The following is a 13,461-nucleotide window of genomic DNA, read 5'->3' as shown; positions in this document are numbered from 1 at the left end:
GTGAAACGCCATATTCCAAACACCTAAACCGGCCAGCTTGGGAAAAAACAAAAAAGAAACAAACACAAGTGCCCTCTTTCTCTTCTCAAGAGCCACCGAAAGAGGGTAGCACCCCTGGAAGCGATACGGACCTCCAGTCCATCAGCTGCGTACGCCGGCATCTGCTAGTTGTCCCACATACAGTGGCCTCTGTTTTCATCCAATACATGAGGGTTCTCCATGACCTCGTCCCCCAACTCCGATGAAAATGCGCGCGAGACATTGTTGTCTCTTTCAGTGCTTTAGCCAAATGTCTATCTAGTTCAGCAGAAACGCCGCGGATGTTTTTCTCTAGGTTCCAAGTACGCCATGGCAGTATACAAGGGCAAGAAACAGCAAGGAGATGCAACCACACAAGGCACAAACGTTGAGACAGTGCCCAACCCTTGGCATCCTCAAGACGTACGGTCGTACGACCGCTCCTCAATGAGGCGGCGGTTGTTCCCCACATTCCCGTACAGCATCTCCATCAGCTTGCCCTTCTGCCGCGTACGCACGCCCTCGAGATACCCGCCGACGTCTTCGAGCCCACGAATCTGGTCCTCGAGAGTCAAGGTGCTCGAGTTGACGGACCTGACCAGTGGGCTGACGAGCTTGCGCCGCAGGTTCTCGAGGTTGGCCTTGAGCGCCATGAGTTTGCCATTGTGCTCGACCAGAATGCTTTTGTTCCGCACCGTCTTCTCCCTTACATTCTGCAACAGCTGACGGTTCCGGTCGTACTTGGCCACCTCGGCGGCGTTGGCGCCCAGAATGCGCGTCCAGAGCGACGACAGTAGGTCGGCATGCATGTCGTCTTGCGCCGAGGCCTCGCGAACGACGGTGCGGGCAAGGTTCAGGAACTGATGGTCGATCGCCTCGAAGAGGGCGAACAAGGCAAGAGAGTGCTGAAGTTCCGAGTTGATGGCGTCCTCGAGCACAGTGAGGAACTCGTTGAACGTGCGCTGGAGGGTGAGGCGGGTGCGTTGCGGGTTAGACATGCCAAAGATGTACCGCGAGAGGGAGCCAAGGCGAGTCGGGGTGCCGAAGCCGTCCTCGAGGACGCCGGCTAGAGAGAGGAGGTTATGAATGTTGTCAAAGGCGGCAGTGAAGGGAGACGACGGAAGGTGCTGAACTTGAGAGAGCTCTCTGCGCGCCCAGTCCATGACGATGAGAATGCTGGGGGAAAGTGTCAGAATGAGAAGGTTCATGAGCGAACGACTCCAGCTTACCCGTCAATATCACCGTCGACGTTTGCAAAGAACTTTGTCAGCTCAACAGCCAGTGTCTTGAGGCTGTCACTTAGATCATCGAGCTCCTTAACAATGATGGGCGCAGACGTCATGTTGCTGGAGCGCACACTCTCGCCGAGATCCCAAACAGCGACACCCGTGGCCTGTAGATCGCCGACCTGCGATGCGCCGTTTTCAGAAAAGTAGATGAGCGGCTCGAACGAGCGCGCGATCCCGGCGACCTTGACCAGATCAGGGACTGGCTGTTGCGCGGCGGGCTGGAATAGGTTGCGCGTCGCAGTGACGGCGAGCACGGCGACGATGATGGACAGGATCGTGGATGACCACGAGTGAGTTAGGAAGCGCCACTTGGAGCGGAAGAAGTGGACGAGTGCTTCGATTGGTTCTGTGCGCTGCTGTACTTCTGCGCGCAATGCGAATCTGATGTCTATGGACGATATCAGTCTCATATCTTCTGACGACAGTCACACATGAGCAAAGAGAGGGATCTCGCTCAAGGTAAAGGGGGGCGGGCATACAGTTGTCTTGATTCAACGTGCCCTCCGACGGACTCGCCTCTTTCCATGGGATATCCTCTAGCTTGATCGTTGTATTCTCCATCTTGGGCTCAGGGCTAGGCGACCGTCCCTTGGCGGGGCTCTTGCTCCCCGTCGGCAACCTCGTGCGCATGGCCCTGCGCAGCACCGCCTCGTGCTCGTCGCCGTCGCTGTCATACTCGGGGCTCGACTCACGCGATTTGGTGCCAAAGGCGCGGCGGGACGGCGGAGGGAATGCGCCAAGGAGGTCATCACTCCTGCGCCAAAAGCCGCTGTCGCGGCTCCCGTTTCCGAGGCGGCGCCAGGCCGGAGGACTGTAACCACCGGCGGAGACTGAGTTTTCTGGGTCCGGGCCCAGGTCGCTCTCGTTGTCTTCTGACCGGAACCCCGAGTGGTGCGACGGGTAGCCGAACAAGTTCCCGGTGGTGGACCTCTTGTTCGGGGGCGGGGTCGTCGGCTCGAAGTCGCCCAAAGAGGCGTCTAAATGATCGAGCGGATCGAACGTCATTGGCGGCGGCGGCGGCTTCGTAGCCATCATCATAGTGCTGGATGTGGTGGTGTTGGGAGGAGTGGCGGTTGCTGCGACGGACGAGGGCGCCGCTGGCCTCGATAGGTTGTGCGGGCAGAGTCTTGTAAGTGGGTGGCGGGGGCAGAAGAGACGGCTCGACTGCGGCCTCGGCGGAGGTGGTTTTGGTGTTGCGACTTGTGCGCTTGAAGTAGCTGATATTGGGGACCAGGGTCGGCTTCCACGAGACCTGGACGATGTACAGGTAGACGAAGACGAAGGATAGGGTTAGAGTTGCGACGTATGTGCTTGGAGCGATGGTGATGCTCAGCAGGGAAACGTTGTTGTTAACGGTGACCAAGGACGGCATGGAAAACATGAGTAGTGGTCAAAGGTTCGTCCGGGTGCGCACCCCTTGACCGCGGTCGTCTCGGTATTGCGACAGAGACAGACTTTCTTCTGCAGGCTGGCGGCTATGGGGGGTATGTAAGGTATTGAGGTACCTTGTTGGTTCACGTGAGGTAGTATATAGTTGTGCAGCGCACGCAGGATGTGGGGGGGGGGGGGGGGGGGGGGGGGGTAAGATATGAAGTGAAGGGGACTAGAGGTGACGGATCAGGGAGACAGTGTATAAGTTCTGACCCGATGTGAACCTGGGGTGGCAGGATGTGATGGGGAACGAATTGCGCGCGCGCGATAAGGGCGAGTGGGATAGGTAGTATGAAGAAAGGTTGAATTTGAGTATGGATCTAGTAGTAAGGTAAGGTAGGTAGGTATAGTATGGTAAAGTGACAAACCGGCGCGGCCCTGATGGGATCAGATCGCTCTTTCGCTCGTCTTCCTCTACCACAAGACGGGAGGAGTGGGTAGGAGACAAGGCAAATGTCGCTGATGGAGAGTGAGTGGCCGCAGGAAAACGTGGGAGGGGCAGTAAAAAGCGGGAGGAAGATGCGACAGACGGGCAGCAACCCAATTAATTGCCTTGGGGAGGAGAAGGGGGGGGGGGGACAGCAACCTTCCTGCCGTCTTTTCTAATGCAGCACTCGCTGGATCCCCATCCCCATCCTCTTGCTCTCTCTGCCCTTCGACCCATGCGAGCGAGCCGAAATCGAGAGGTTGGGAGCAGCTCCCATACCCACTTGCCAGGTTCGAGGTCATCGGCCAATCATGACCCGCTTCGATCAAGAAGGGCGATCCTGGATTGGCTGAAAGAGGATGGAGTGGGGCATACATGCCGAACGACTGTGGAAACTCAGGCTCAGGGCTGCGGACGCAACGCACCAGCAATGCAGGTCGAACGAGTACGTACCTCCACCAAGAGACGACCTCCCCCTTGTTCCTCGACTCCATCTCCTTGTCCCTCCTCTCCTTCTCTCCCCTCTCCTTCTCTCCCCTCTCCCTCTCGCTCTTGTTTCCTTCACAATGCACTATCTTGCTCATCGTCATTCTAATGGGACACGCTTGGATTGATGAGCAACAGGGAACACGTCTCGACGCCACTGGTGCCTGTCCCCCCGTCTCAGCCCGATCCTGCCCGCCATTCAACCAAACACATCCCCCCCCCCTTCCCTTGCATCAGGTCAGTGCGCGAGAAAGCTCCCACGTCTTTCGTGTTTTAGGAAACAGGCGTGTCTGCTTCCCCGGCTTTTGAGTGGTTGCAGCACGGTCACGGGAACAGATGGCAGGACAAGAAGGGAAGGCGGGGTCAGCTTCTACTCCTCTCAGCTTCTTGCCCGCCCTTTTTCAACGTAAACAAACAACAACCGCATCGACCAACCGTGAAGTGAGCTCGCGCGCCGCCATCAATGACGATGCGCACCGGTGATAGTTTGGGGTATAAGTGGTTTACTTGGGGGGGAAAAAGACACAGAAACACGGGAACACAGGACACACACAACTCACGCCCTCCCTACCCTGCACCTCGCTGCTGCTGGCAATATTGTCCCATGTCCATTAGCACAAAATCTCAAACACTCGACTCTTGCAAAAGCAACCGCGAAGCCCATCCTCCCAACCTAGATGAGCACTTGAACTTCATACCCCCCCTTGACTTGCTCCTCTTCGTCTGGTTCGCCAGATTCGCAGTGATCCCCCTCTCAAAGGGCGACCCAGAAAATGGCGACTGAGCTGGCCCCAATCAGCCACATTCATTATCTTATCACCCCGCACCAATAGCTCCACTGACTGGGTCCCTTGCCGCCAAATCAACTCTACCGCCGTCACCGACGGGACCCCCTGCGGGCGACGAACCCGTCCACAGCTCCACGAGTGACTCGATCATGACCATGGCAAGCATCTGCTTGCCTGCCCTTGACTGGCGAGCGAATCCGATCCCTCTCTTCTTGCTTTCTTGCAGCTATCAGTTATGCAAGCCATCAGTGCTTGCCCAGGTGCGTCAACTGGCCGTTCGTTCCGTATTTGCCATCGCCGAAGCTCACCGGCATCGTCACCTCTGATTCATGCCTCACTTGCTTCAACCATCAAAACAACAGGCTTGGGAGAATGAGACAAACATGTTAAACACCCTGTTGCTGTAAATTTTCTGCTGTGCCGCTTTTGTAATATCGTAATCCGTCAAAGTCCTACAAGAAAACCAGAAACGTCGTGTGCGTGGCATCTATCGATGCTGAACCACCACGCTTACTCGTCGGGATCCCACCCTCAAACAAATAGAACTTCCATAGACCGCCCTGCAACATATCGAGGCATCTGCCCCGGGGCACTTCCGCTTGATTCGAAAGACGCTTTGAAAAACATACTGTCCTGCCTGCTGTTGCTTACATGCTCCTTCTCCGTTCCCCCTGCTCCGTCTGTCTTGGCTCAGACTCCTCGACCAACGATGCTCTTCTCGTGTTGTCACGGTCCCGCAGCCCTGGCAGCCTACGACTCGGCGCAGGGTCCTTCTAGTCGATCTTCGCGTTGGCGAGACTCCTAGCTCCGGGGTTGTTCAAGTCGTTGATCTGCTTTATGACACCTCTCTTGTACTTGCTCTTGTTACGGAGCCGCTTCCGGGCCACCATGACGGGTACCGAACTCTTGGTGACGAGGTAGTTCGAGAAGGACCCGAGAATGACACTGCAGAAAGCCGTTAGCGAAACCATTACACAACGCCAAGGAGAATGCCTGGCACTCACCCTTTGAGAGCACTGCGGCCACGGCTGCCCAGAATCACCAATGTCGGACTGACATGGTCAATCACCTCCGTGATCAGGTGCTTCGGGTTCTTGCAATGTATGACCTCTACAATAACCCGCACCTGCAGACGCGTTCGTCGCAGCAAGCGCTCTACCCGCTCCTGGATGTCATACACAGCACGGCGGCGCTCTTCCTCAGCTCGACCACGCTCCCTACTCGACGGCGCTGGTGACGACGAATCGCTCGAGTTCAGACCTGAGGCTCGCAGGAGATGAGGGTATGACGGACCATTCGTCATGCCTGGCGGTGCCGCCTTGTTGCTCGACATGGCATTGATGGCCGCGGCTTGTTCCTGGTGGGCCGCGCGCTCATCAGGAACCATGACACCCTCAGTCGAGTAGATGCCTGCCTCTTCGTCCACGCAGTAGATGCAAATAAGAGTGTCGCCATCTCGCAGGACTGTGCCAATGGTCCATTCCAGTGCATGTGTCGACTCCTCGCTCAAGTCCGTGGCCACCAGGTACTTTCTCAGCCTGTGATGCTCCTCCTCGGCTGCTTTCTGGATCTGATGGAACTCGCCACGCATTGTGATGAGGAGAGTGCGGGAAAACTCTGGATTATTAAGGATCTCTGTCCGAGAGAATGCCAGTCTCTGGGCGCGCTTGATGTCGTTCAGCTCCTCCTCGTCATCCGAGTTCACAGCAGAAGCCATTCCCGAACCAGGCTCGTTGTCGAACGCCGTGGTAGGGCGCACGCCAGCCTTGTGCTTGGTCTTATCGCCGGCGGGTTTGGTTAGTGTAATAGACGGTTCATCCAACAATGACTTGTACGTATACTGCGGTTGCTTGGAAGTGACTGCAATGCCTGGAAATTGGTCAGTACGTCATTCGACTTTCCAAGAGGGTTGACTCACGCTCTTCCTCGGCGGCGGCAAGCAGACTCAGTGTCTTACCGTTACCTCTGCTTGTCTCGGATTGCTTTGCTCCACTCTCTGAAGGCCGAGGCGACATCTTACGTCCTCTCTGGTTCTCCTCGTCCGAAGAGCTGCGCGCATCGTCGTCGCTGCTGTCCTCGAGCTCTTCCCCGTCAGGACTGAGGTAGTCTTTCGTCAAGCGGCCAACGCCGCTTTCATCTGCGCTCGTCTTCTTGCGCCCAGCCAAGCCCGAAAGACCGCCACCCGAGAAGGCGAGGTTCGCATCAGATAATTTGCGGTAGGCCGTTGTGATGTCCACTACACGGCCGTCGTCGAGAACAGCCGTGCCGGGGATCTGCTGTAAGCGACCGCCAATGTTTGGCGAGTGGGAGCGCATGTTCAGCCGGCCATGGGGGGACTTGGATTTGCTGCCTTGTCCTCGGCTTGAACTCCTACCGCCGAGGTTGATGGAGGGATTGCTAGCAATGGAGCCATGGCGTGCCCTCTCGCCGGGAAGTATGATGCCGGGGATTTCGTTGCCGCGGATAACATCAGCCATGACGCCACTCGACTTCTTAACGCCGGGTCCCTTGCCGCCTTGGGTGTTGCGTTTCGGCATAGCCTGGCCGATGTTGTTGGTAGAAATATCGGAGAACTGATAGTCGGCAGTGGGGTCCAGGCGGTTTGGGAGGGCGCGCGGGCCGAAGCTAGGCTTCTGGGAGTGGGAGTCGGAGAAGGTTCGTGGGTGAGGGGCGCGGGATTCGACGGGGGAGCTGGGGCCAGCGCTGGCAGCTTGCTTGGGGGCCGATGTATCAACATCAAGCATGCTTCTCACGGGAGGTGGAGGGCCGCCAACATCCAGCATGCTGCGCACGGGCACGGCATGCGTCCTGGCCGGGCTCATTCTCCCCGTATCGTCGCCGACATCCAACATGCTTCTCACGGGAGAACGGGGTGAGGTGTAAGGCGAGGAAGAGCGTACGGAGATGGGGGAGGCTGGATTCCAGGCGGATGATCTGCTGGTGGTACCCTCGAGAAGGGCCAAAACGTCCCTTCTCTCCTCGTCCAGCATGGCCTCCATGCTCATAGGTTGATGCGACATGCTGAAGGGTAGCTCGGGTTGGTCTGCGCTCTTGGCGAGGAGGGTGCCTCGGTCGGCAATGGGCGGGAGTCGCGTGTGCGATGGAAGAGCGGAAGCAGGTGGTCGGCGCGATGACGATGATGGTACCTATCAATGTATCGTATGCTTGAAATGTAATACGAGGAGTATGATTGGGGGAAAGGCTGAGATTCTTTGGTGGCTGTGGTAAATCTAGCGGGGGATGATTTTGCGGTGTTGGCGTTGGCGGTGCAAGTCGTTCGGCAGAAACAGCATCGTGGAGGAGAAAGAGAGAAAGAGGTCGGTGTAGGTTTCCTAGATCATGGCTCCGGGGGGGAGGGGCCAGATGAGAAGTGCGGAAGCTGCGCTGGGTGTGGAGGCCTAAATTAGCTTGTGAAGCACAGCACGAGTCGAGTTTGCCAAGACCGGTTGAAGGCGCGTGAGCAGGAATAGTAAGTGGTAGCAAGGAGGGAGTGGTAGGTAGGTTGGAAAGACACAGGAAGCGAAAAAAAAGGTGCGGTGCGGTATGGGGAAGAAACAACAAGGAGTTGGACGAAGGTAGTGCGCGCACATACGATTGGTAGCAGCGGTGTTGGTGGATGGAGTAAGAAGGGAAGGTATCCTGGTCCAAGTTCCAGCCCAATGTGTGCCCCCCGTCTTGTTAGGTAGGTTTTCCCCAGTTGGTCGGTGGCGTGGTGTGTGTGGCAGTGGCAGAGTGCTACCTAGTGGAGAATCCGTATTTGGGACGCAAGCTGGCTGTTGTACGATGGGAGGAGGACGAGGGCGAGAGGAGGAGAACGAAAGGAGGAGGAGGGACGGGAAGGGGATCGGGGAGAGCGGGGTAGATGCTCCGTGTTTAGCGTCGACAATCTTTAGGTCTGTCTGTCTGTCTGTCTGTCTGTCTGTCTGTCTGTCTGTCTGTCTGTCTTTGTCACTCAGAAACAACCTGTCCTAATTATACAGTACAAGAAGAGGCAAAGAAGCAGGGACTTGGAGTCTGTCAAAAGACCAAAGAGATCTTCAGCTTACCTACTTCCCACCCTCTTTTCTGCGACCTGCCAATGGAACAGGTCCATAGATACCTTAATCCCGTCTTCTCCAAATCCAGCCTAGCGACTGACCCAGCCCCGTTTGGGCCCTTCCCTCTCCTCCCCCAGAAATCGTATCCGTCCGGACAAGTGCTTCGTCATCGCCTGTCTTGGTACGGATGGTACCTGCCCACTCTGGAAACCCGGTGAGGTACAACCTCGTCGATCCCAACCTTGGACTGTCTTCTTGTAGATGAGAGTTTGCTTGTCGAGAGACCCGCGACCTCCGAAGACCCGTGATGGAACTCAATCGGATGATGGGACGCACCGGCACCCCAACTCTGACTCCTGTCTGCTGATGGACGGACGCATCATGTGGGTACCTAGGTATATGCAAACCGTCCAAAGTGGACGACGACACGACAGCCACTTCCCATGAACGATTGGACTGGCTTGGTAGGTAGGTATTACTCGCCTCTCACGCTGGTTGTGTACGTACCTGACCCCGGCCGTCTCTGTGCTTAAAACAACAAAAAAAAACCGGGCTAAGAACCACTTACAAGATACCTATCTATGAAGGACTTGGTTTCAGAGCCCGCTTGCTGCCTTGTTCTGGTAGGTACTCCGTACCTCGGCTGGAATCAAGAGACGGCGAGGAAAAGCAGAAGGGAAATGACCATCATGAGCCCACTAGGAAAAGAACGAAACATGAGACGATTCCATGATCCGATGGCGCTGCATACGTGGGTTTGTTTGTGTATAGCGGTGATCGCCGAACCATCCTATTGCAAACTGTCTGTCAGGCCAGTGGCACATTCCCTGCCCCGTCCCCACTATGGTTTGTGCGTTTGCGATTTTTCTCTCCGCCCCATTCGGTTCGGTTCGCTTTTTTCTGATATATGATTCCTTTGATGGTTTCCTCCCCAGGGCCCTGTCCTTCCCGATCCTCACCGCCCGCCGCCTCCGTCATCTTCCGTCTCGTCTCCATGTTCTCTCCCCTCCTTGTCCCGTCGTGTAACCCTCGAGACGTAGCAACCGGAACTTCTCGCCTTTTCACAGTCCGTCGTGGCGGACCTTGCAGCGCCGGCCGCACAGTGCGGTGATGACGCCTGCGTCCATCGCCAAGAGCGCCCGCCTCTTGGCGACGAGACGCCGGCAGCTCGCATGCCGTGCGCTGTTGGCGAAGTATCGCCCCGGGCTCGCCACCGCCGCCGCCGCCGGAATGGTGGACGGCGCCAGATAGGCGAAGACCCGAAACCTGTCACGCATAACCCGCGCAGGCGCCGCTGAGGATTGCATGAAGTTTATCACATGAAGACCCTGTGGAATTTGCGCACCACGTACATGCTTAGTAGCGTCCCACGGGAGCGGTTGGTGGCGGAGGCTGAACTGGGTGGTCTAGCCGCAGTGCTTGACCTCACCCAGTATGCCGGGTCTGAAATAACGGGCCAACGTAGCGACGGCACATGCCGTCAAGAAGCCTCAACAACATGCAGGGGGTCAGATGTCCAATCTCATCTACGTCAAATCATTGAGAGATACTGCTCGTTCCTCGAGATTCGAGGTCCGTCTTCTATTCTTTGGCAACAAATGTGTCCAATTTTAGCCTCGCAGGGGAAAGCAACGGCTTCGGGCTTGCGATCCATAAGCACACGCTCGCCAACCCTGACATTCGTGAAAAGACGGTCTAAACAAGAAGGGCTCCTCTCGAGCTCTTGGCATTGTCGGGTTGAATATAGTACAATATACAGACTTTGCTTACACTTTTTGCTTCCTTGTCGCAACAGCAGTCTCCCACTGTCTCTACTTCCTGCCGTTCGCCCTGACTGGCTTGACGCTCAAGTTGGCACGCGTCGCCGTGCCGAGCTTGTGCAGCGCCAGCCTCCTGTCCCAGACGCCTGACCGGCCCTCAACAACGGCGATGATCTCCTCGGCCATCCGGTGAGCGAACTGCGTCCGGCCACTGCCCTTGGAAGGCTTCTTGTTGACCACGTCCATGATCCACTGAAATGCCGTCCGCCGCCTCTGGCGCACGGCCAGCGGCGCCGGCAGCTCCAGCGCGCGACCACCACCGGCTCCGCCTGGGATGCGGCGGATCTTGACCAGCGGCGCCACCGAGTCGACGGCCAGAGTGAGGTATAGCACGGGGTTCAACGGCAGGTGCGCCGGCGGCGGGGCACCAGGGAGAAGCGGGTATCGCGGGTTGATGATCGGAGGAGGTGAAGTTCGGAGGAAGTTGAGGACCATGGTCATATTCTGCGGAGCACACTCGTCAGCATTCGTCGTTCTGGTTCGCACGTGGAACAAAACAAAAAGTCAGACGTGGGGATGGGCTCACTCTTTGCGCCTGGGCCTTCTTGCCATCCCGCATCATCAAGTTCGTCAACTGGTCGAGCACGGGATGGTACCGAGACTTCAGGTGGCTGTGTGGCGGCAGAGGGAGCTTTGGCAGGGGGAACTTGTGACCCAGGCGCTGCGGTGTCGTAACCTCCACCTCCTGGTCTTTTGCGAGCAGTCCGCCGGAGGCCAGGATTTCAAGGTCGCGTAGGGGGTTACCGTTTGACTGCGTAGGGGGGATGGCGCCTTCATTGTAGAGCGCCTGCTCCTGGGCCTCCGTCAGGCCACCCTCGAGTCCGACGCTCTGGTTCTTTGCGGCGGTGGCGAGTTCCTCCAATGCTGCGGCGGCCTCTTCTGCTGTTGACTGTGTCCATTATGTCAGCTCTACTCTCTCTCTCTTTCCTCCGTCGTGACAACTTCCTGTGGCTCCATACCTGTTGTCCTCGTGCAGACTCGGGGGCAGTTTGACTCTGAGGGAAAGCAGCATTCTCGGATGGCTTCAGAATCGCAGGCTGGCTCCGTTCGCCCCTGGGTTCATCGGCATATCCTCTCCTCGTCGCGGCCCAGGCGAGAGGCTCCCGTATGGTGGCCAGGGGTCGGGAGCGCAGGGCGAGCGCCCGACCGGCTGTTCGCAAGCTCGGCCGCAGAGACATGTCTGCTCTGGATTCGATACTATCCGAGGGCTTTGGCCGCGAATTGAAGTGTATCGAGGCGTTGTCGAGCTGTTGGAAGGGCCTTCTCGTCGGGGTTGGATCGCAGCGAATCCACGAAAATTATTGAGTCGCGCGGCGGCTGTTGCCGGCCGCTCCACACCTCCTGCCTCACCCAATTGCTCTGTGCTTACCTACACAACTGCAAGTTGAGCTTTCCCAGCTCCCGGCGGATAAACTCAGCCTCCGTATGCCGATCCGCCCGGGTACCTAGATGCCTTCCAGGCCCCACCCCGGTCAGAGGTCGGTCGGGGCCGAGCCGTCACCGACGACCTCCACTCCCTTACCTAAGCTTAGCACACCACCACGACCCTCCCACATCCGCCTGGCTCACCGAATACATGCAGACCTTCTTCACCAATGCCACCACACCTTTCTACAGTGAACCTGGCTTGCCTTACCCGCCTTGCCTTGCTTGCTCCAGCTAGCCAGTCACAAGACTCTGTTGCGGAGCGGCTATAGGCCCCTTTTGACCCAAGCCAAGTCCCTCGCGCGAAGCCCCGAAACCAACGTCCCCTTCCCATCTTATTCGCATTACATCCGACCCAATCCGCGGGACAACCTGTCTTAAAACCCCTCTCACATTCCTTGACCGATGCGCACGACATCCGCTTGTCTACGCCATGTCCCGTCTTCCATGTATTCTGTGTGTGTGGGTTGGTGATAAAGGCACCTGCAATTACCAATCGCTAGCCATCAGGGAAAGATGCAAGACCAAAGTCCTCCCCCCGGCCGGTGCCAATCGCCAATGTCAAGTCACGGCCAAGCTCAATCGCGTCCCACTCACATGTCGTCCAACGCTGCCTTTTCACAAACCCGCACAGCGCACAGCGCACACACATCAGCACACGCGCAAGCAACAATCACGATCCCTCGGTGATGCGACTGTCCTATTTGGTCAGCATGCAGCAAGGTTGCGTGGTCAAACCTGCGCTCATGCTCCAGATTGTGTGCAGAGTCCTGCAGACGGCATTTAGCGGCTCTTTCCCCCTCCCCCCTTCTCTTCACCCTCGTCGACTTCCACTTCCACAGTCTGCCTATTCGCTTGCGCGGTCGCGACATGTTTCCCTATCTCCTGCGGGTCAGTTTGTGGTTCCAGCCGTCATTCTGTTGTCAGCAAGCAACCTAGTGCACCATATGATTAAGCTTCAGGTTTACAAGCTGCGGGCTGGGCAGTGTATTAGAGCCTCGGAGATCTGACTTTGGCGTAGGGTCTCCGCCGTCCCGTTGCTAGACCGGCTCCCTAGCTCGTCTGTTTTGTTTTAGCCTAGAGAGAGGAGGGCCACTACGCGCCGGCGCCGTACGTATTGCTTTCTTTCCTGCATTGGTAATAGTAGCGCCGAACAAGATGAGATCGTGGGGGACCGACGAGCGGGAGAGTGTCCGCCCTGCCCATGCCAATCGACACCCCTTCTGTTCCCGGCTTTCGTACCTAATTTTTTGTTGGGGCAAGCTGACCACCGCGAAGCCACTGATGTCTTTCTTTTTCTTCCCCATTCCTCCCCCTCTCTTCAACTCCTTCGAAGGATTCAGTTTGGCCATGTGAACATGGAGAGACATCAATTGCACGTGGATCGAGTACGAATACTGGTAGAAGGTGGATACGAGCTCAGGGAGCAACACAAAAAGGAAGCATTCCTTCTACCTCGTCGCAAAGATTGCCAAAGGGGCCAGCTCGAGCAATTTGATTTTTTTATTTCCACACACCTTTCCCACCGCTCATCCCTTGCCATCGTCGTTGCTTCTCCCTCGTGACGCGGCCTCGAGAAGACAGCAGGAAAAACAAAGTTTACCGGATTTTTGAACCAAATTACGAACAAGGCGATGTTGCAAACACCACAAAACAAAGCCCTCCCCCCCATGACCGTCCACTGTCTGCCGGTCCGTTCCTGTTCTGCCAAGGTTCTGTCTCGTGTCGGAGTTTCTTATC

General features: G+C 56.9%; 3 protein-coding genes across 3 annotated transcripts; all 3 read right to left on the bottom strand.

Moving 5' to 3' along the window:
- Positions 1–434: 434 nt before the first annotated feature.
- LY79DRAFT_590349 (uncharacterized protein) lies at positions 435–2,312 on the bottom strand (the record flags this gene model as incomplete). The annotated part of the gene is made up of 3 exons (XM_060561137.1): positions 435–1,194; positions 1,248–1,695; positions 1,787–2,312. 3 exons carry the CDS (start codon positions 2,310–2,312, stop codon positions 435–437), a joined length of 1,734 nt encoding a protein of 577 aa, XP_060414122.1.
- Positions 2,313–5,212: 2,900 nt separating this feature from the next.
- On the bottom strand, positions 5,213–7,459 carry LY79DRAFT_579864 (universal stress protein family; the record flags this gene model as incomplete). Its single annotated transcript, XM_060560056.1, has 3 exons — positions 5,213–5,384; positions 5,444–6,308; positions 6,358–7,459. 3 exons carry the CDS (start codon positions 7,457–7,459, stop codon positions 5,213–5,215), a joined length of 2,139 nt encoding a protein of 712 aa, XP_060414121.1.
- A 2,828-nt stretch (positions 7,460–10,287) lies between these two features.
- LY79DRAFT_590347 (30S ribosomal protein S7) lies at positions 10,288–11,474 on the bottom strand (the record flags this gene model as incomplete). The annotated part of the gene is made up of 3 exons (XM_060561136.1): positions 10,288–10,740; positions 10,823–11,185; positions 11,256–11,474. 3 exons carry the CDS (start codon positions 11,472–11,474, stop codon positions 10,288–10,290), a joined length of 1,035 nt encoding a protein of 344 aa, XP_060414120.1.
- Positions 11,475–13,461: the final 1,987 nt, after the last annotated feature.

The sequence above is a fragment of the Colletotrichum navitas genome (assembly GCF_030913465.1).
Source record: "Colletotrichum navitas strain CBS 125086 chromosome Unknown LY79scaffold_30, whole genome shotgun sequence".
NCBI lineage: Eukaryota > Fungi > Ascomycota > Sordariomycetes > Glomerellales > Glomerellaceae > Colletotrichum > Colletotrichum navitas.
The sequence above is the reverse complement of the archived record's forward strand: the minus strand, read 5'-3'. Positions and strand labels throughout refer to the sequence as shown.